The 23,448-nt window shown below is 45.6% G+C and overlaps 1 protein-coding gene and 1 pseudogene across 1 annotated transcript; both read right to left on the reverse strand.

The window, feature by feature from the left end:
• Window positions 1-2,469: 2,469 nt before the first annotated feature.
• Window positions 2,470-9,188, reverse strand: LOC145814890 (PHD finger protein MALE MEIOCYTE DEATH 1-like; annotated as a pseudogene).
• A 10,869-nt stretch (window positions 9,189-20,057) lies between these two features.
• Window positions 20,058-22,309, reverse strand: LOC145814889 (uncharacterized). Its single transcript, XM_082911841.1, has 3 exons — window positions 22,054-22,309; window positions 20,676-20,979; window positions 20,058-20,532 (listed from the first exon to the last, which is right to left on the reverse strand). The coding sequence occupies exons 1-3, from the start codon at window positions 22,307-22,309 to the stop codon at window positions 20,058-20,060; spliced, it is 1,035 nt and encodes a 344-aa protein (XP_082767967.1).
• Between the last annotated feature and the right edge of the window lie 1,139 nt (window positions 22,310-23,448).

A 23,448-nucleotide genomic window follows, 5' to 3' on the forward strand; every position in this document is an offset into this window, starting at 1 on the left:
TTTTGACATTAGATGCCTGAAACTCGAGATTCTTATAGATTGAACTGGCCATTGAATAGATAGACTGCTGATCATCGGATGCTTCGTAGGCGTCCTCGTCTTTGGCTTCATCTACTACTCGGGGGCATCTTGCCAGAGGGAAAGCCTTGAGCCCTTTCTGCAGGGGCACTGGAATCACTTGGGCAAGCAATGCCAAACTTCGGAGCTAAGCTCATCTGGGATCAGGAGGAGAGCGCACCATTCTCTTACAAGACTCTTATTTAGATTGATCTGGCATAATGGACCGCTACTAGTACTAGAAGAGCAGTCCAACTAGCACTAGCAACTGGAAGAGCGAACTAGTATCTTACACAATGAAATTAGTAGGGCATGCCCCTCTTTCCTGTAGGAACGAACAATAGCCGACTAGTCTGTTACACAATCATTTGTGGACTTAGATATGCCCCTGCTCTTTCTAGTGCTACTGCCCTCGGGGATAGAGAGATTATGGGACATAGACAAAGAAACCCTATTTAGTTTAGGGAAACTAATTCCTTCTTCTTGTCCTTCGATTGTGCCCATCTATTAGGAATCGGAGTTAGCGGGCTAACTATGAATGTCGGGTTTACCGGGCTAGGAAGTCCCTTGGTGAGACGCTTTCTCTCTGTAGAAAGTAAGGGATTGTTGTTTGCTCATTCAAGATGTCTAGCTGTCGGACGGGCTTCGAGGAACCTTACTTATTTACTCAGATTGGTAGGAAATCCATCGGACTGACCGGGGACATCTCCACTTCTAGGAAATCGGGCATGAAAGAGGCCAAAGCAAAAGAACTTGGGATGGGGACACCACCTTCTCGCAACTTCCAGCATCTCTCAATGGGGACAATCAGGAAGGCGCATCACCTCTTTGAGTTGGAAGAAATGCAAGGTTGCTTGCTTACTCATGGGTCAAGACAAGCAAGGGTCGCCATTTTGGGGGGCAGACGCTTTTGGAAAATAACAAATGGCACGAATGAGAAAGCAGCCAGCTGAGCTGGAAGACCAGGCAAGGCAGCACGCTTGGAGCCATATTCATGGGGTATTACTTAGGACGGACCTGAGACCATGACTTCGTCGGAATCGAGCGAAGGCAAAGGTTGCAGAAGAGGGGAAGGAAGTGGAAGCAGGAGTGGAGGTAGCATCGGAGGCGAAGGCAGGGATTGAGTTATATATGATGCTGTTCTGGCTCGTCCAGTTCCGGATCCATCTGACTAAGTTCCAGCGGGTGCAGATTCACCAGCAGCATTCTCGTAAGCATTCGAGTTAGCGCCCCGCCTATTAGTTTAGACCTTTAATTCCTAGGTTGAAAAAGCAGACATGCTCTTTCTGTGAGGTCCCCTTAATGTCCACGGCTACGGGCCCAGCTAACTAAGGAAGGGGCCCCGCATAAAGAGTTGGGTCCAGCATAAATAGAGAAATAGGCGTTTCGACGTTGCCTTTTGAATCCTTCAGCCGTGCCCGTTCGTGTGAAGCACGTTTCTTTGTCAGTGTTTATCATCCCATCGGAAGGGACCTAAGCTTCTGTGTGCGGTCGTGTGTTCTTGGCCGACAGCGGAATGTTTATTTAGTTGTTATTCGAACTTTTGTTACCATCGTTCTGATGCGTCGTACCCTGTGGGTGTTAAGAAATCAGTCTTTATGACGTTTTTATGCTTGAAGCCGTTGTTTGCCGCATCCAGGTGTAATCCTATCTGTTTGTCCTTGTGTGCTCCTCTAGGAGTGGTTTGGAATCACTCTATACCGGTTGCTGTTGGTAAACAGGTCTCGTTCCATGGGAGTGGACCACTGTTTGCCAGCTCCCGGATGCAAGGTTCGTTGTTTAAGAAATAGGGTAATATAAAGAGGCATGTAAGTGGAGTGGTTGCTAGGACCAGCAACACAGACAGAGGCGGGTGACCGAGCCCACTTTAGAGCTTTTTGAAATGCCAGTTCCTTCCAATTGATGGGGTGGGGCCTCTTTTGGGCCTGTTTGGGGCGTAGCCCTGAAGCGGCTTTATCTATAGTATAGAATTAGGTGTTGTCCCTGCTGGGCCGACTTAGCGAAATCGCTCCGAACCACCTTCTCTAGTCGAGTTACTTAGCCGAAATCCCCTTCGAGCTTCGAGAGGACTTCTTACAGGCAGCTACCCTTTCTTCCTCATAAGGCGTGGTTCTTTCATTCCCGCTCATGCTTGAGGGACCATGCTTGCTAGAACCCTTCCCTACTAGACTTGTCTAAAAGAAGATGCACTTTAAGATAAATTGGATTGCCTGAAAGAAGGTAGAGGATAATCTAACTCTTTAGCCTCATTGGCCCCAAGGACAGATCAAAGATTGAATTGAGATAACCCTATCTAAACCTGACCTTAGGAGAGGAAGGACTTTCCCTCGTCATAGATAGGTAAAGTCCTTCACATTCCAATTCCCTCCTTACTAACACTCACTGCTCACAATAGCAGTCCAACAACAGTCTTTAGTACAGGAACTCCATGCCAAAGTCAATCAGTGGAGGCACAGCATCGGCATCCTCAAGGCCGCTGCAGAGAGTGCCACACCTCACACTCCACCATCCTCTCCCCATCGTCATCTCGGGCCCCACATTCGCATCTCACTGTCAAATTGTCAACTTCACCTTCATACTTCAAGTCAGTGTCCAAATCCATCCCAATCCCTCTCACCCAAACTTCCGAACCTGACTGAACTGCGCCAAATAGAACCTCCTCATCCTCCATTCCCTCCATGTCTTCAATATCAGTTACCACAACCTGTTCTGTTCCATAATACAGTAAGTATCCCTCATTGCACTCTGTACTGCTTCCTTCAGCTCACCAACTGTAGCATACGGTGGAACCACTATAAGCTCACCAGGCCCCTCGTAAACTCATATTTTAGCTCTCTTGAACTTGGCATCAATCGGCAAATGAATCTCAGAAATTGATCATCTTCATCCTTAAATGGCCACTCCTTCACAAAGTGCTTGCTGTCCAAAATTGCCCGAGTCGCCAACTCAACCAATTCTGATTCCGGGTAACCCAATAGTACATTTGTATACAAGTAGACGACATCACTGTAAACATCAGCCCCAGGCGCTAGAGCAGGTACTGGAAGTGGCTCAGGAACTATTTCAGGTTCCGGTTCATTGATCAGAACACAATTACCAAGCTCATGAATCGTGTATTCCCCGAGTTGATGGGTTCACAGCACGACAGACAATGTTACTTCCAACGATTACATTATTCATCGATTTCAGCACATAGTCTAGCAAACCCGTATCACCAATGTGCAGCCGAGCTGCGTCTTGCACTTCCTGCCGACTCATCCCGCCATGGCTAAACTTGTTTTCTTTCTTTTCTTTCAATGCATTAACAATGATTTGTGCTGCATATTCTAATCTTCTTGCAGGCCATCTGCTATCCATATTAGCGATTGCCGTATTGACTTCACAGATTTTTCTCTCACAAGATCCTTGTTTTGCAGGGCTCTTCTGGTTGAAAGTCTTGAAGAAGTAGAAAAGAGCGGTAGCCATGATCGATTTCCTCTGCGCAGGAGCTTGGGATTTGAGAGTAAGCATGACTCTGAGAAGATCTCTGATTGTGATCAATTGGGTCTCACTCAAATCTTGGTAATAACGAATGACTTGCTTGATTTCTCTGCATCGGTTCGTGTTACTGAAATCTTGGATGATCTTATCAAGTTCAATTGAACTAAGAATGTCGATTGCTCTGTCGTAATTGTTTTCGGTCACTCCAAAGCTTCCATGGCAGAATCTTTACCCCCATCTACCGAACCACGGATGCCCGTACGCAACCCCATGAAGCAACCGAAGATCCATTGATCGCTTTTTCGACACATCCTAAACCGTAATTTTCCTGTAAAAGAAAGAAACCCCCAGAAACTCAGATTATTCATTGTTGAAAAATCTTACAAAAATGAGTAATTTAGGTATTTTCATTACCGGGTCCGGAGATTTGTGCAGATTTTATCCCAAAGATCCATTCTTTCTCTGCCGCAGAGATACCGTTACCCTCCTTCAATTTCATTAATACAGAGTAGATGACCAAACCCATTACAGTGAATCAACCCATGCAAGAGATGGGTTTGAAGATAAAAAAACCATCATCCAGAGGCTTATTCCACCCATCATAGACTGGAATTCTCAGATGAGACTTTCGTTTCGACACAAAATTCTTACTCCAACCGGTGACTCTGGTTTACCATTATGATTATTTCCCGTTATTTCCTCCTCCCTATTATTTGATTAGTGATTAGCTACTACTTTACCCTCTAATTAGTATGTTGAGGTTGTTTCTGAGCTATTTCTTAAGTGTGGGACTTCAGTCTGGCACTACGTCCTAACCCAATATAGCTTACTCTTCGCCTAAGAGCACGGACCACAGAAACAACTACCGGAATTTAAACTAATCGTTCTGACTAGAAGCTTCAACTTGAACATTGCCAAATAGGTAGCCCCCACACGTAATAGAACTTGGATTTCGTTCTTCGAACTTACCGGCATTAACCAACTTAGATAGTCATTCCTTCTTTGACATTACGTGTACTTCTCGAAAGACGATGAAAGGGCAAGCTATAGTGGATCTACTCTACTGGCCGAGTACCCGGTCGAGTCCTCGACTGACCTATTTTGGTAGAGCTGTTCGACTAAAAGAGGGGTTAATAAATCCAAGATAAAGGAAAAGAGAGATGGAGGGATGCCCCCTTTAGATAGGGCTTCTTTCTCCGAGGGAGCTACTTTGTTCCAGAGAAAAAGCTGCCCTACTTCTTACAGGCTTAAAGGCCCTCACTAGCTTGGTTGTACAAGGAGGGGGCTACTACGCTCACCGCGCACTTGCATTACCACCTGAGCTTCGCTACCGCTTTTTGGGACGACTAGACAGATATGTTTTTTGAAGATAGCCTGTTCGGACCGGTTACTGACTCGGTAGCTCTCCCTTCCTCAGATACCTTCAGTGACTCTGTCTTTACCGCATAAGAAATGAATGCCTGAGGCATTTATTTACTACACGCAAGCTACAAGCATTAACAACGGTTTCGTTTAACCCTCTCTGTTCTATTTCTACGAGCGAATAGGACTGCAAGGAATAGTAAATTCATCAAACCACTCTGCCCTTTCCTCCCTCTGATCAGCTGGACCTATATTAGCCCAAGAACTCCAGGTACCTTTTCCCCTTTTCCATCCGCTTGTGGAAGGGCTACTCTTGAAAGGCTGACTTTAAAGGTCTATTCTGGAAAATAGCCCTCGACCCCCCGTAACGCAACTAACCGTTTTATCTACGACCTACCGAGCACTGAGCCTTGAGCCGAAAGGATAGATTCTGTTCTCCGGGAGCGCATTATCTTTTTCTTCCACTTGACTTGAAAGAAGGGTTTTTTCTACTCGTTTACTGAGCGAATCACTTGACTAACGGTAACGGGCTCCACTAACTGACTTCACTTTTGAGCGTACCCAACTAGCCTTTTTCCCGAAAGAGATAGATGGAACTAAACCTGTACTAGCTCTAACGTCTTTCTCTGGTCCTTGCTCTGATCGACTTGCCCGGAGTCTCGGTTCCCTTCCTTGAACCGCCGGAAGCGCTGATCTCAACAGATCTCCATCTGCACAGCCAAAAGCTTGCTTTAAGGAACCCGCGAAAAAAGAGTTTCCTCACGAAACTAGCTACCGTAACTGCACTCCCGGTTTAGTCTTTCTGATCCCCTTCCCCGTAAGCTACGTTGGCCTGTTCCTCGAGTGTGGGTATTCGGATCTGTCTCCTGGCTCTAGTTTAAGGTCCGTTTAGTACTTGGACGATGGGGCAGGCTCTTTCCCTGCTCCTCCCTGCATTTTTTGAACCATTACTACTGCCCATACTTTGGAGGACCAGTGCTCAACTCATGCTTAAAAGTGGTTCTCCGCATGTACTCTATGACAAAGAGGCTAGGCACCGAATTGGATGGGGGGGAAGGTGTGCAAAGAGGCATACTGGCTTCATAGGAAGCTAACGAAGGTACAGAAAAGACCCAGGTAGAATGAAGGAGGTTTATCCGAAGAATCCGCCCAACCTTAGCAGGTTCAGGTGAAAGAGAGGAAGCAACTGTAGCCGAGTAATCTCCTTTAGCCGAAGTGTAAGGATCTGAAAGAGAGCTCGTTTCCTCCGTCGATCTAGTTTCATCATAAGCTGTGGATTCTGAGTTTGATTCTGTTGCTTACGAGTTCGACATGGCTAACATTGCTGAGCGTCTGGACCGATCCCAAGATAGGGAGATGAGTTAGGACCGCATCAGCATAGAGCCTCCTCCACTCATTCAAGTCAAGCCGAAAAGTACTGCTCAAACAAAGCTAATGGCTTTCAAGGCAAAGGAGACGTACTATAGGAGATAGAGAACTGCTGCCCGTGGTTTTTATCCCTCGCTCCTGAACTGGCGCACTCCGGCAAGAAGGAACTAACGAGAAGTAGGAAAGGTCACACCACTCTTCTGACTAAAGAAAGGGGCTATTTCAGTTCATCTGTTTGCTCGTTGAAAGAGACTGCTTCAACAAAGCCGTATCTAGCTGGGCCGTAGTTTGCTGATTCGGAGGATAAGTCCTGAGGGGTAGGGAATTTCATCATATAGGACCGGCATCGGGAATGCTGCTGCCTCTGTACCACCTTCATAGTCAACAACTAGATCCACTGATGTAAACTCGGCATCTATGGAATATCCTATCTCTTCCTCTAATTCAGTAGTGCGCTTTGAAGCCTACTGATTTATCTCCTGGCTAAAGAAAGTCGTTTCCGGAGGAGCAGCAAACAGAATAAAAGCAAGATACGGCTTATCAGCATACTTATTGATCTCCTGAATATTCGGCTAAATCCCCTGGCTATTGAACTGAGCTATCCTCACCTACTGACCGGAAAGCACGGAACCTGATAGAAAAGTAGGCAATGTCAAGTTAAGCCGTAGTTTGGCTACGCGCTAACTAAGGCCCCCCTGACTACACTACTTCTCTTCGGCCAAGCAAGATCGGATATACATCCCCGTTTATAAGGGTATGACATGGAAGTGGTCTAGTCACTACCGAAAGCACCCCCTTCACATGAAAAAGAGAAAGAGGCGGAGTGACGGCTTTGAGGGAGGTATTGCCTTAACTCTCTTTCCGGACCTACTCATCGAAAGATGCCCAAGCTCTTTGATAGAAGAAGCTTCAAATGCGCAGTTAGGACAAAAAAAAGGCTGTTTGCAAGAATAGGCTCTGGGACTTTATCAAAGGGAATGATTGGACAAAGAGAAGAAGGGCAACTAGTCTTCCTATCTCGATCAAAGCCCCGGTTTGAAGAAGTGGGAGGACCTAGCCTGGTTGACCCACGGAGCGCTAAGAAGCAAGGACCGACAGCCTATGATGCACAAGAAAGGGCTATGCGAATAGGAAGAATAGTGTTAGTTGTTCGTGGGACTAATTTCGTTCTCATGGCACAGGCCTATTCATACTATACTAAAGGCAAGAGTCACTGACCGAGTGCAGCGGTAATACCGACAGAGAGAGCTTCCACCAAGGAAAGCTCAATCCCAACAGTCTCATCTATTGCTGTGGATTCTCGAACAAGAGAAGAGGACTGACCGGATACCCTTACTCCCTATAGGGAAAAAGAGCAACCTATGCTATAAGGAAGAGAAGAAAAGAGGTTTACCTTTCTTCGGGTAAGAAAGAGAGAGTGGATAGTTGACTTAAGAGGAGAAGTAGTCCCTGACTTCTAAGTCTTATATCAACTATCTGTTAGCGGGGGAAGAGAAAGCAGAGTGAGACTGCATGGACCCGGCATATAAGATAAGTGAGGCATAATCGAATTCTATTCTGTCTCGGTCTCGAGCGAGGAATGTACTCTTTGTGGCCTTCTCTCTCTCCGTTGGTTAGCTAGTGTCATTTTCCTTCGGCTTCTTACCCTTCCACAACACAACAAATAAAGAAAGTGGCAATGGTTGAGGGGCCAAGTATGCCTCATCTCATCTAGCAAGACCAATAGACACGCAGACGTACTCTCTATCCAGCTATCCAGGAAAAGATTATAGAAGGGGCAAGTCCCCTATTAGGCTTTCAAGGGATGATTTTGAGATCATCGTACAACAATAAAGCCAGAATTTCCACTCTTAGGGCTCCGACAAGGCTTACAGCCGAAGCATCACACGACGCATTGCCACTCTCGTCCCATCTCATTAGCACAACCTCTTCTTCTATTGAATCTCGGTCACACCTCCTCTTCTAACGAATCTCCGGGAACTGGGGCACTCTATCGTAAGTAATAATGGTTGTGTCTTTCTTCGTTAAAGCCAGTTGGTTGCTTGAAAGCCCGACCCCTTTTGTTTTGTCACATCATCAGCCGAATGCTCTTTCTCAGCTGAGGTCTTCGATCCTCCATTTCGCGACTTTTAGAGTTTTGTTAGAAAGCAAAGATGGCTCTTCTTCGTGGCGAACTTCACCAATTCATATCTGAGCTTCAGCTCGGCTAGCGGATATTCCCCCTTAACCCCCCCGCTAGCTATACCTATTAAGATAAAGTGACAACTACACTTCCGCTGACTCAAGAGGGCGGATTTCCCATTTATTCTATTGGTGATCTTAGCGGCGCTGAAAGGCGATAGCCAAGGTCGGCGGGGTTTTGTTTACCACACTATTAAGCGCTTTCCTGCAAAGGCTTACTAATACTAATAAAGGGGTGGGTTTCATAACCGAACTTCCAGGTCAAGCGAACGAACAATTACATATAAATAATGGTAGACGGACCGGCGTGAAATGATTTTTTCAAGAGTCAGATACCAATATGGTTAGAAGGTTAGCGCACATCGTTCCTCTACTAAGCAAGATAATAGGGTAAGTATCCTGCATTCCAGGAGGCAGCAAGCGGGACCGAAGCTCCCTTCTTTGATATGGGCAAGCAAGCGGGTCGGCGTATAATTATAATTAGGGGTTGGAGGCGGTTTCGGGCTTGTATTGGTCGAAAGAATAAGAGCACAGAGCTTACTGCTTCGAAGCTACATCTCTAAGGGAAGAGGGAAGGGAGCGTCTTCGGTTGAGTAAGACTACTCTCGCTCTATAAGATCCGGCAAGGATCGGGCTGTTGTTAGCTTGGGCTCGGTTAGATTTACTTGAAGGAAAGGGAATATATTACCGCTGAGCGACTCAGAAAGCTTTTTCAGGTCACAGGCGTAAAGATCAACCATGCTTGGGAGATTCTACGGGGGCTCTTATGAGACCTAGGTTGTTTTCGAAATAAATCAAACGAGACGCGCCCCGGGTGGGCTTTGTGATGTTTATCATAATCAAATATGGCGCGAGACGCACAGAGATAAGAAGCAAATGTACCAGCATGCTTTCCGCCCTCCAAGTTAGGAGAACTATGTTGCACTACGCGCCACGAGCTTGACTGATTGGTGCTTTTTTTTCTACCGCGTCTTTATTTCTTAATTAAATTCAGTATAAAGGGAAACTCCCCCTCTTATGAATTAAGAAAGGAACGCCGTATCCTATGCTAAGAACTGAACCGAACTACCGAACAAAGGCGGTGATTTTAGCAAGCCCCTTCTGGTCATTCGACCGATCAAGCTATTTGAGACTAAAAATCTATATCTTTCAAGGGTGGGAAAGAAAAGAACAATAGCGCTCAGAGGGAGAGAATGATTTCTATTTCATTTCATTGCCCTCTTATCTTATTACATTGTCAGTAGGTCAGTCAACTCATACTGAAAGAAGCGCCTTTGCGGAGAGACGCCCAGTAAGAAGGGCCTTGCCAGAATATGAATCGTCGGTTAGGTTTTATCCGAAAGATTGCCTTTTACCAGGGGTAGGTTAGCCTTACATACAAGTTTTAAGGATTATTTGTTTGCCCATAAGGTCCCGCTCTCATGCTCCCGAGGCATGTTGATGAACCATTCCATCTGTATATTCCATTTCTGCTTTGGGCGAGTCCTTCTGAGCCTTCCTTTCTTTTTAGGAATAGTCAAGATGGGCTGGAAGGGAAAGAAGGATCACAACGACCGACGTCATTGATTTAACATTCTGGTTAGGTTTCATCAGCCTGGTTAGAGGTTTGCCCGAGGGCTGCGTGCGCTTATAGTCTTTCTACTCCCCGGCCTTGTCCCATGCATCAGGAAAAAGGGCTCGCCGATCTCCTTTAGGGGTGGTCGACATTGCTTCTTTGCCAGGTTCGTACTTACTTGCGGAGCGAGCAAAAGCGTACTTTGGGGCCCTGGCTCTGCAGTGCGTTTTTTGATTGGTGGGGCATCTTGGATAGGGCTTTAGTCTTTTTTTTTTCCGAGAGATCGTGTTGTTGCTATTGTCCGCCATAAGAACAGGGCGAAGTCACAGGTTCACCTCCAGAGGGCCTATTTTCCGACTCTATCTATACTCTTTGGACGGAGAGTTCCTTCCGCAGCTTGGCCTCACCTTACCCGGAGGAATTCCTTTGATCTTCGAGCCGATTCTCACGTTTAGGTTGGTCTTTCGTCTTTCGATTGGTTTGTGTGAAGCCACCTAATTTAACTCCTTTTATGCAGCATTTCGGCTGTAAACTCTATGACCTTTCCCCACGCACTGAGGTTCGCTAGCCATCTTCCATTGACGGGTCCCGCCAAGTCCTTTCGTTCGACAGAAGTGCGCTTCGGGCGAAACCCCTTGCCTTTTGCTAGTGGTCTGGTGCGGAATGAGTCTATAGTTCTGGTCTTGGGAATCTCTTCGTCCCTGCGATGATGGCTGCCAGAAGCATCGTGGGGCTTGTCAAGGTACAGTTTTTCTGACGGATTTCCAACTGGAAAATCCAATCCAAGCTCTGCCTTTAGCTTTCCCCATCTGCTATCAACTATTCACCTATTTTTCAGTATGAATCGAAATCGAGCGTAACTCTGCTCATCCAAACTGGGATTTTAAGCGAAAGAAAGATCTTCCGCCCTTAAAAGACTTTTTAAGTTTTAGTAGTTAACAACGTCGTCAACTAGTAACCGGGGACTAGAAGTCCGCCTCCCAAGACTACTCAATCCCTGCTGTATGCCCTGCTGCTGACCTTATCGAGACAATGGGAGTGCGTCTCATTTGAATAGAAAGGCTTTACCTCTCTTGTTGGACGGGGACTAAAAAAAAAGTCTTTTGATAAAGTCTTCCGACTGAACAAAGAAAGAAAGCAGGCTGGACACTCAAAGAATTCGATACAGCGGGGGAATGAAGGTTCCCCGATTGGATAATACTATATGTTTTTATGCTGACAGGGGAAACTGGCTTGCAGAGTATGTCTTTGATGACCGAATGAACGAGAAAAATCAAACTTTTTTGTAGAGGGCCACCCGGAAGATACTCATGCTCGGCGGCTAAGGGGAAACAGGATCCGCCAAAGCGAGGTCTTCGTCCCCTGTTGATAGGGCCAGGGTCTGACTCGCCTTGAGGTCTGGGACAGAGCAGGTGGGACGGCTTTCCGGTACTAGTCCAAGCCAGGAAGAGAGGGAAATGGGCTACTCACGAAGGAGACGAACGCAGTGATTGAGCGTAGCCGTCTTCGTCGTAGCGATTGAAAGTATTGAGGAGTGGGACTGCGTGTCTTCCCCTATTCTCTAACTCCGCTCAAGTGTTCGTCCGCAGTTGTTGCCAATTGTATTGAATTCAGTGAGTCCCTTCGTGCTCTTGACTACAAGACCAAGAAAGGCAAGTAATCGTCCGCCCCTCCCTGCTTTGATTGGTTTTCGGTAGTCTACTTTGGACAAAAGTATCTACTTTCCTTTCCCGTTCCTTTCTCTGATTGGTAACCCTTCTTAGACCTGTGAACTGGGTCTTATTAAATTAGACCGGTTGCAGTTGAATCGTAATCCTACTTTACAAAAGGAGAGAATAGACCCCCTTTACGGATCTCGGACTGCCGTTCAAGAGCAGAAGAAGCCGCAAAAACATAAAATGCTGCTGAAGCCGCTTTCGGACCAGCAAGACCAACCTGCTATTAAGCTGACTTACGCGCTACGCGCAGAAAGCAACTCGGGAGAAAGCGATTAAAAGAAGATGAACTAAAGCTGAATACTAATCCTTTACAGGAAAGTGACTCACTTCCTTCACTCCGTTCGTCTACCCGCGTGTGGGATTACTGCAGGGAGGGAAGCGTAAGGAGACTCGACTTTGTCAAGTAGCGCCTTGGCCCTGGCTTGTAGACCGCTAACTGGATTAGATTTAGAAGGGGAATGCTACTTGTAGGAGCAACCTTCCGCCTTCTCTTTATTTTATGACAGTTCGTTGCCAGCTCGAGTTTGTCAGTGAGGATCAGGGAGATGTATAATCAACCTTCTTGTCTGATCTCTTCCTCTCCTTTTGTTGTGAGGCTTACTTTCGAAGTTCTGCTCGTGTAGCTCTCCTTTACTCCTTATGTCGGGAGTCGGGAGTAAGTTATTTAATACTCCAGAGGCTACAGATGCTTTCGCTCTCTCCAGGCAGAGATTTCTTCTTTATAGTCCTGAGAGTTGGGAGCTCTACCTTGGGTAGCCGTTTACTCGACAGATCGATGGAGTGGTACGGGTGCCGATTGATCCTCCTACTCATATGACTGGACTTTTTAGGTCGCTGCTATGGATGATCAACCTCTTGAGGAGAGACTTCAGGCAGCGGATATGGATTACCTTACTTGGTTCAGGAGCATCCCCATTGGCTTCATTGTGGATGTCACCCCTGTCCTTGTTGGTATGATGGTCGGTGGCAAGGTACTTGACCACTGGCCGGTAAATCTGCTTTCCCTTGATGTATTCCTTGATAGAATCTTGCTGAACTTTGTTTTACCTTGCAGCATCACATAGGCTCCGATCAGGTTTTGATCACCAGGACAGAGCAGTCTCGGATGCAGGAGTTGATAGCCAGTCAGCAGCAGGAGATCCAGGCGCTGAGGGCTCAGATAGTGAGTTCGTTCTACTATTTACCGTAGATGACTTGTCTTCCTTTGAGACTGAGAGTGATTCCTAGAGAGATCGATGCTTCCTTTCGGGTGTAGCCAGTTGTGGGACCCAGGGCTGGAGCTGACGATGATGATGAGGACGACGAGGATGACTGATCCCATTCTTTTCTTTTTGTTTTCCTGCACACTGTTGTTAGTGCATATACATGTATATTCGTTTGGGCCTGTAAACTTAAACCTTCGTAGTTTATTCTTTTTGTTATTGATGTGATTATGGAGTATGGCGAGCACTTATGTTGCTCGGGTCTTGGTATGAAGAGTGCAATGTGCACTGAAAGATTTGGTGGCTGTGTTAGCCTGATGTTGATTCTTGGTATTAGTTTAACATAATGACTTCTGTTCTGCCACCAGGGGAGGCTGCGTCAGTGGCTACTAACTTGGCTAATGCGTCTGCCTTGTCGTTCTTTCTCCTTTGTCTTTGTACGTGGCAGAATTCGAGTAGCCTCGAACTGTTTCATGAGCTCCATAGTCATGGCGTGGTAGGGCATTCATTCTGGTTTTCGTACTTCATATGTACCCTAGAACTGGCGAATGATTAACTGCGAATCCCCATAGATCGTGTGAAGACCTTTATAAAAATTTGTAAGGCTACCAGGAGGCCGGCAATGAGCGCTTCGTATTCAGCTTCATTGTTTGAACAGCCTTTCAGTAACGCAAAAGAAAAATGGGCTCGCAGAGCGATAGATTATAAGATAATCATTGGGCATTGACACTAGAATAGATTTTTAATGACTTTATAGAGTCCTAAGGGTAGTCTCAAAGATAAGGGATTCCTCTCTCGGATCAAGATTTGGGTTCTTTAGGCCGACTTGAAAGATTTGTGTCGAAGGGCGTTCCACACAGGCAGACGATTCGTGAACATCTGATTGTTTAGCCAATGAAGGATTTCGCGCCACAATCGTTGAAGCCGAGTACCACCCCATCCATAGATATGGAATTACTTGGGTTCCCTTCTCCTGCAACTGACATCCAATGAAAGGGACTCGAATGCAATGAACCGGCAGGGAATTACTGGACTGAAATGAACCGACAGTAAAGCGAATTACTGAAAGAAGAAGGGCTTGCTCGGTGACCAGTTGCAATGAGAAGCTGCAACCGAATAAATGAAATACGTGCATTAAGATACGAAGGTTTTGATTCCACAACAACGAAAGCACTTTTTCACTCGTGCATCTACTAGGAGATTTCACTTGGAAAATCTTCCATACTAATGGAACCTGGGACAGGAAAGAACGCGGGGCTTGAAAATGGTAACCGAAGTGAAGTACTGTTCTCAAATCTTGAAACTGCAAATACAAAGGAGGTATGGCTGAGCGGCTGAGTGGCATTGGCTCGAAGGGAAGGGCAGCTGCTATTCTTCCTGCAGCTCCTGCATCTAAAGCAACTGGTGCAGATGGCGCGGCTTACGCTTAAGGTTGCGCGTCTTTCTTCGTGGATCACAGACGTGGATCCAAAAGTATGCCATTTTTACTAGAAAAAAAGGTGGAATTTGAGTGGAATTTTCGTAAAACACCTTTTATCAGTAAAAAACTATGTCATTTTCATTCCATCTCCTCTTCTAAGCCGAACGGCGTAAAGAAAGAAAAGAAAGGAACGCTCGGGCGGCGAATACGCTATTCTATTTGCAAAAGACTATGGGTAAAGAAAGAAAGAACAAAGGAAGCCGCTTAGGGATTCCATTGAAGAAAGAAAGTTCCGCTCTTAGAGGGAATACCAAGCTCCGACGCTTCTTCATATGAATATGAGGATTCTACTTTCAAGGTTGTGCGCGGACAGCACAGAACGTCATCCACAGGACACTCTCGATTTTGAAATCTCATAAGAGATGAAAAAAGTCTTCCCCGAATGACGAATGCGAGATAACAGAGTAATTCCCGCCCAAAAATTATTAAATTAAGGCCGGTCCCCGAGCCTGCTTTGGATCCGTCTAAACCCCAGCGGAATCGGGATCAGTAGACAAAAGTCAAAAGTGACGGACGAGCCGGAGTTCTCCAAATGATTCTGAGTTGGGGGAATGTCTACTCCTTGTGGTCCCCTGAGGGGGATTTACACGATCACGACTTAGCGTAGAGTCCAAAAGCGCCAATGCCTAAGACGACTTTTCGAAGCTTTCTGTGGTAGTAGAAAGACACTCACTTTCGTACTTGTTCGGGACAATCTGTTCCTTTCTTTACCCGTCTTGTGAAATAGAACAACAAGGGAACCAGGGGGATTCAATATCTTCTTCGTACCGACGAACGGGGAACTTCCAACGTGAACTGAACGCAAGTCTTCTTTCAGCATGAAATACACCAGCATGTTGCCAAAGTAAGAGAGAGAGAAAGCCGTATCGAAGCCGACAGAAAGGAAAGGGCCATATAGAATCCTATTCCTTACAAAATCCGGAAGGGCATCATGGTCGATTCTATTATATTATATAGGGCATGGTTGCAACCAAGACAAGAAAGAGCAGGCGATTCAATATCTTCTGAACGAAAGCCTGAAGAAGCACGAGCTGGCTTGCCTTCGCTTAGGAAAAGTAAGCTTATTTGTGGAACGAGACCAGGATATTCTCTATCTTCCCCTCTTGGTTATGCCATTTTGGGCTTTGCGCTTCTAGAATGTATTGCATTCGAAAGGCCTGGTTAGAGGAATAGGTGCCTCCTCATCCGTCATGAAATGGTTGGAAGAGAGATTAGTAGCTCATGCGTTCCAAGGGAAAGATGTTCTTTCTAAGTTGTGAAATGAATTGGTGCCTGAGCTGCTCTAATTGCTTCAGCAGGAGTTGGTATCGGTATAGTTTTCCTTCGAAGTTACTCTATTCATTCTGTGTCTAGAAATCCGTCATTGGCTAAACAATCATAAGATGAAATTGGAAATGTCAATCCGCTACGAAAGCGTGGTCTAAAACCCGAGGGAAGCATCCGCTATAGTGCGACCTTTTACCAAGGGTAGCTCCGTCAGTGTGACTTTGTACAGAAAGATCTCCAATAGAGAAAGAGGTGTCTGGTGATCAATAGAGGAATAGGTGTCTGTTGATGGATCGGTGATGGGGAAAGATCTCCAATAGGGAAGTTGTATCGTAAATAGAGAAGTTGTGATGTCCTGTGAAGGAAATGTGGTAAATAGAGATCTGTTGATCGTTGATGTGGAAATATCATAAGTAGAGTTGTCTGTTGATCGTTGATGGTTGCTCGGTAGAATTGCTTCTAGTAAGGAACGAGTTGATCGATCGAACAAACCACAAAAAGCGTTACCAAAAAGAGATGACGATGTGATTGTTTTCGGATTTGTCTTAGTGATAGCGGATCAAAATCGTTGAGCGGTCAAAATCGTTGTATCGTTAACAAACGAAAGTGTATCCGCTTTTTGTGATAGTGGAGCGAAAGAATAGTTCCGCGAAATCTTTGTATCTATTGATCTTTGTTGAGATTGTGTTGGTCTTCCGTGTACCTGAGTACAAGATCGAAAAGAATCGACCCATGCCCAAAGACTCCCATGCCTTTCTTGGTTGGACCAACCGGCAATTTCCGTCTTCCGAGAGCAAGAACAAGTCTTTTTGCATTTTTAGAGCAAGAAGCGGAACTACAGGTATGAAATGAAAAGTGTTTCTTACGATTACGCCCAACAGCCCACTTGAGCAATTTGCCATTCTCCCATTGATTCCTATGAATATAGGAAACTTGTATTTCTCATTCACAAATCCATCTTTGTTTATGCTGCTAACTCTCAGTTTGGTCCTACTTCTGGTTCATTTTGTTACTAAAAACGGAGGAGGAAACTCAGTACCAAATGCTTGGCAATCCTTGGTAGAGCTTATTTATGATTTCGTGCCGAACCCGGTAAACGAACAAATAGGTGGTCTTTCCGGAAATGTTAAACAAAAGTTTTCCCCTCGCATCTCGGTTACTTTTACTTTTTCGTTATTTCGTAATCCCCAGGGTATGATACCTTATAGCTTCACAGTTACAAGTCATTTTCTCATTACTTTGGGTCTCTCATTTTCTCTTTTTATTGGCATTACTATAGTGGGATTTCAAAGAAATGGGCTTCATTTTTTAAGCTTCTCATTACCCGCTGGAGTCCCACTGCCGTTAGCACCTTTTTTAGTACTCCTTGAGCTAATCCCTCATTGTTTTCGCGCATTAAGCCCAGGAATACGTTTATTTGCTAATATGATGGCCGGTCATAGTTCAGTAAAGATTTTAAGTGGGTCCGCTTGGACTATGCTATGTATGAATGATCTTTTATATTTCATAGGAGATCTTGGTCCTTTATTTATAGTTCTTGCATTAACCGGTCCGGAATTAGGTGTAGCTATATCACAAGCTCATGTTTCTACGATCTCAATCTGTATTTACTTGAATGATGCTACAAATCTCCATCAAAGTGGTTATTTATTTATAATTGAACAAAAGCGAGGAGCAAAGCCGCTTTACCGAGTTTACGAAGTGAAGGAGCGAGAACTTCCCCCGGATCGAAAAAAAAAAAGATTCCGAGCACGTCTGGTCAAAGTCTATCTTGTCTTTACCACGAGTCATTTTCCTTGGCTAACAATAAAGAATTTAAGTTTTGCACATATCCGCGGGTTCTTCAATTTGCTTTCTCCCTCATAGAGGAAATAAGTAAGGTAGTATACTATATTTATCCGCTTATTGGAACTCCTTCTAATGACCTATGCATTCTGTTATCATTTCCAGTTGGACGATCCATTCCAAATTTTTGAGGAAGAAACGAACTCTTTCCATTTTTGGCTGTCGCCCTTTACTTTTTTAGGGGCTTGGAGCAGATGAAGCCTTCCTTCTTTCTTCTCGGTCCGCTTTGGCTCCTGATCTTGAGCTCGCTGTTCTTGACCTCAGGCTTGTGGAGTCCTTGCCTTTTCGATACTTTAGGCCCTTGCCCAAGGGAGGATGAAAGTGACGTTCAAATCATCTTCTTCCATCGAAGAAGTTCCAAGTTCATATTGAATTGCTTACACGGAAAAAGAGGATTAGTGTAGGATCCGGGCGCACCAAGTGTAGCCAACTCACGCTCTTGAGGAAGGTGAAGCTCCCGCAATAGCTCAACGCGAATTGAGTCAGCACCCATTCCACCACTATTCGCAGGATCACCAACCATCTATTCGCTGACCCTGGATCACCTGCATACCATCGCAACCATCACCACCCATCTATATCGATCCAGCATAGTGAGTTAGTTCCCTCCCTATCCGCTTCTATTCCCCTCCTCAGAGGTTAGGCGTCAAAGGCCTTATTAACGGGAAGGGAGCTTCTCAGGCGTATTCAGAGTCTTTTGCGTTATGGGCCTCACGAAGGGATCCCTCTCTGGCCTGGCGGTGGCAATCGATCCTCTTTCCGGCGTATTTAATCCCTCCCTGGGGCGGTCACAAGAAGCACAGGAGCGGGAAAGCTCTTTGTCTTTTTCAATCGGGTGGCGCCCTCAAAGAAGCTTTTTCTGGCTGAAATTCCTCTACCCTTGCAAGCAACCTCACGCCTCCGCTTCGTATGGTGGCTCGTACTCGTATTCACTCCGTACTCCGCACTCCGTTACTCGTACTTCGTACTCTCGTAGTAGCACGTACTCCTCTACTTTTCTCCACTAGGTCCACCGGTTCTCATATAGGTCCACCCTCCACTAGGAATTTCTCAAAAAAAGTATCCAGCTTTCTCGCCTTTACCCTACAGCACTGCTTGGGGGTGACCCCCCCTTTCAGGAGGGAGTACCCTCCCGAACCTCCCCTGTTACACTCCGCCTCTATTAGGGAAAATGAATGTCAATTAATCTTATACAGCCCAATCCGCATCAGAGTAAGCACGGATGTCAAAGCAGCTTCCGAGCATCGTTCTGAGAAGAATGACAAGACAAATCTTTCTTATGAAAAGACAAATATAGCGGACCTTCAGAAGAAATTCCACTCGAACCTATATATTATGTATATATATATTCTGTTAGTGTACTGATCGATCCGCCTTTAGTATTGGTAAGTTCCCTTGTTAGTCTCTATCGCGTTAAGGCAATTTCTTTTTAGTGAAAAGGAAACTTAAAAAGAACTTACCTTATAAGCTCCCTTGCTTGTTCCCGTTTAGGAGAGTAGCTTTGGAGAATTCCTTGAGAATGATAAATAGCGCTCATCCGTTGCTTGGTTAGTCAATAAGTTGACAGCTCTTTAGAGAATAGAGAACCTCCAGATGCTTAGAATCAAGCAAGTATCAACAGTCCTTTTCCTACGCTTGTCCTGCTGTGAACACCTTGGGTTTGTTTTGTTATAGGCTCGAGCCTTTCTTCTTCGAGAGCACTGCCCATGGCAAATAGCTCGAAACCTTTTCTCTTCTATCATGTATGTTCAGCTGATCATAGCGGGTTTGAACCCACTCTGTTTCTTCCAACTCGGCTTCCATAAGAATCCTGAGTGATGGGATCTCTACCTCAACTGGGAGGACTGCTTCCATCCCATATACCAAAGGATACGGAGTAGTACCTGTAGAGGTTCGAATAGACGTGCGATAGGCTAAGAATGCATAGGGGAGCATCTCATGCCAATCGCGGTACTTGGTTGTCATCTTTTCAATTATCCTTTTGATGTTCTTGTTGGCTGTTTCTACCGCTCCATTCATCTGAGGGTGGTAAGATGCTGAATTGTGGTGCTCTATCTTGAACTTCTCACAGAGATCTATCATCAGGTCACTGTTGAGATTGGTGGCATTATCTGTAATCAGGCTGCTCGGTAGACCATACCTGGCAATGATGTTACTTTTGATGAACCGGTTCACGACGCTTTTAGTGACACTGGAAAATGATGCTGCTTCGACCCATTTTGTGAAGTAATCGATAGCAACCAGGATAAAGCGGTGACCATTGGAAGCCTTCGGATTGATGTTCCCTATGACGTCCATACCCCACATCGAGAATGGCCATGGAGTTGTCATGTTGTTGAGAGGAACTGAAGGTGCTTTGCTCTTATCTGCATAAAACTGGCACTGCTGACAGGCCCTTACATACTTCGCACAATCATGCTCCATTGTGAACCAGTAGTAGCCCATTCTGAGGATGGAAAGCATGAAGCCATTCATATGCGCGCCACAGTCACCACTGTGCACCTCTGCCATTAACCGGTTTGCTTCGCCCGTATCGACACATCTTAACAGCATGCTGTCATGGGATCTCTTAGGGTATCGTTGCTCAGAAAGAACTGCATTGATAACCTCCTGATTGTCTTATTTTCATTGTCAGTTGTCCCAACTGGGTACTTTCTCTCTTTGATAAAGACCCTGATATCATGATACCAGGGCTTGCCATCGAGTTCCTCTTCTGCGAAAGCACAGTATGCAGGCTCCTCTCTTACTTCCACCTTGATCGGATGGATGTCTCTTTCTTCTGAAATTCGGACCATTGAGGCTAGTGTTGCTAAAGCATCTGCGAACTGGTTCTTGGTCTTGGGCATATAACTGAAAGTGATCTTTCTGAACCGGATTATCAACTCCTCCAGATACTCACGGTACGGAATTCGCTGGGGTTCCCCCCTGGTCTTCCACTCTCCTACAGCTCGGCAGATAATGAGAGTGGAGTCACCATAAACTTCGATATCTCGTATTCCCACAGGGATGCTTGGAGACCTATAATAAATGCTTCAGACTCTGTTACTTGGTGCAAGCGAACCTCAGTTTCACTGCAATTGGGAGATGAGATCCCTGAGGGGATACTAGCACTGCTCCTATCCCGTTTACAAAGACGTTAGCTGCTCCCATCAAAGAATAGCCTCAATTCTGGGTATTCCTCCGGTTCTTCTTCTGTTGCAAACATCGCTGCCTCATCAGGAAAATCAGTCTGCATCGGCTCATAGTCTGGTAGAGGGTTATCAGCTAACTGATCTGCAATGACCTGTCCCTTTACTGCCTTCTGGGTAACATAGATGATGTCGAACTCAGTCAAGAGCATCTGCCACCGAGCTATTCTGCCTGTCAATGATGGTTTCTCGAATATGTGCTTCAAAGGATCCATCCTAGCAATGAGCATGGTGGTGAAGTTTAACATGTAATGCCGCAAGCGGTGAGCTGCCCAAGCTAGGGCACAGCAATTCTTTTACGCAGAAGCAGACTAAGAAGCTCTTTCGGAAGCAGAAGCAGCAGGAATTGGGTAACTTCAATGAAATGCCTCTCGATTGCCTACCAAATGCAACTGGGGACATAGGAACGACCAGGCCTTTCCTGAGAGTAGTGTGCCTCTATATTAGTAAGTGGTTTCCCGCTTTCCAGAAGAAGTCGCTATTGTTCCTAAAGGAAAGAGTAGGGTCCTGCTCTGTTCCCTACTAATTGCGTAGTAAGAGAAGCAGTTGCCCTTCTCCCTCGTAGTAAGGTTGCTCTTTTCCCCCTTTTTTAGTAGGGGAGTAGCTTCCCGTCCTTGCTTGTCTGGTAGTTGAATAAAGGTTGTTTTGCTTTTAGCTTCCCCTTTCTCTAAAGGTAAGCTTTCATCTCCTGGGAATAGAGAGAGAAGCCTTGAGCGGTCAGCGATTCGCTAAACTTTGTTATGGGAGAGGGAATTTCTTCTTTCATATAAATGCTGGGACTGAGGGACGGAAAAATACCCCCACTATATGTCAAAGTAGTCATCTGCGGCAAAGCCCTATCTCTTAATGGCCTAAATTCTTTTAATTGTTGTTAATAGAGCAACTTTCCCTCTGTCTCCCGCCCTTCGATGAATGAATAACAACCACCCGAACCCAATACCTTCTGAAGCGAGACCAACCCCACCATCGAATGACGTTAAGGGCGCCTTCCTGAAATAAAATCACTTCTTCTTCGGACCGCATTTGAATGAAGAATTCGTCTTGTTTAAGCTTCCTTATGTGAACGTGAACAAATTCCTCAATGGGGGCCTCTCTGGAAGAAGAGGAGTGAACTGATAGAGATGGATAAATGGCTTCAAGGAGTTCTCACTTCTGGCCACACCAACCCTTTCAACTCCGAGGTTGATTTCTCAACCAACATCGATAAGGTTTTTATCCCAGGCCTGTCTTGAATGCAGGGTCGGAAAACCATAGATGATTGAGTAGATAGACCAGGTGGAGGCTGCATATATATCTCCTCATGCAAATCCCCGTTAAGAAATGCATTCTTCACATCAAGCGAACTGCCAACCACGAATCGCTGCAACTGCGATCAAGGTACGTACAGACGCCATCTTGGCTACTGGTGCAAACGTCTCCTCATAATCAAAACTATACTCCTGCGTGAATCCCTTAGCCACAAGACGGGCCTTATAACGCTCAACAGATCCATCAGATCGGGTCTTTATTTTATAGACCCACTTGCGCCCAACTGCAGACTTTCCTGGAGGCAGGTCAACCAAGTCCCATGTTTTCTTTTTAGACAATGCATCAAGTTCCTCTGTCATAGCTTTCTGCCAAAGAGGGTGGAAGCCTCACGGTGTGCCTGACTACAGCAGACCGGGAGGTTACAATTCCTGTTTTCCTGTTTCAATTTCCGGGAGTGAATGTAGGAAGTGCGGACGGTGGATCAGGTGTGAACATTCAACCAAAGGCGTCTTGGGGATCGGCAATAGCTAAGCATTGTGGCCATCACAGTTCAAGCTACGTATGGCTGGCGTACAACCTACGGGCTTCTTAGCCAAAAGAAAAACAACAAAAAAGGATGCCAGGTTTGGTACCTTTAGTCCAATCTTAGACAAAGAGCAAGGAGGATATGAAGCACTGCTGGGTAGACCATGGCTCCAACCAGGGTGGTTCATGCCTGGGCTAATAAAAAAAGTCTCAAGCAGGGAAAGGCGGGATGGAAGGCGGAAAAGGCTTGGCTTTGTTTCACAGAAAAAGGACTAAGGAAATTTAGTTTCCGTAGTGGTAATGCTGGCGTCAGTTGACCTGGTTGATAAATATATATATATATTTTTTATTTATATGCAAGATCGAAGACGCGATTCGCGCGGGTCCGCTTTTCTTTTTAAGACAGCAAGGGGGCGATTTGTTCGCTGGGCGATTCAGCTAGCCAAATCGCACTAATGCGATTCATTCGCCCTACTATCCTACAGAGCAATTCAAACTCTTAGTAAGACTAGGGCTAGGGCGACTCATTCTATTCTCTCTGAGGTCAGGTAGGTGAAGCGTCTAGCTTGGGGGGGCGCGTCGAATCGCTGAAAGGCCTTGGTGATTCTCCAATTTGGTAATCTGAAGATAGAAAACCATAATGATTCCAAACTTCAATAGTCTCCTATCCATGCTGCCTCGACTCCAAACTCGATGTTTGTTAACTAAGCGGGACACTTCCAAACTCTTTCTTATCAAACCCCTTTCTCGTTCCCTTGTACAGCCCTTACCAGGCAGTTTTCATTATGTGTTCTTTGCAGTGTCTAGGGAGGTTAGGAGTGAATTAAGCCAATGCGTACAAATAGACAGACCAAGCTCATCCTTTTATGTTGAGGTCGCAAGTCTGTCTATGATTAAGAGTCTAGGTTGTGTTGAAGCTGGCTCATTCATGCTAGTCATCTTAGAGCTATGAGTCAGAACAATGTTCACCAAC

The sequence above is a fragment of the Camellia sinensis genome, unplaced genomic scaffold (genome assembly GCF_055761805.1).
Source record: "Camellia sinensis isolate YWXY unplaced genomic scaffold, ASM5576180v1 Unanchor137, whole genome shotgun sequence".
Taxonomy (NCBI): domain Eukaryota; kingdom Viridiplantae; phylum Streptophyta; class Magnoliopsida; order Ericales; family Theaceae; genus Camellia; species Camellia sinensis.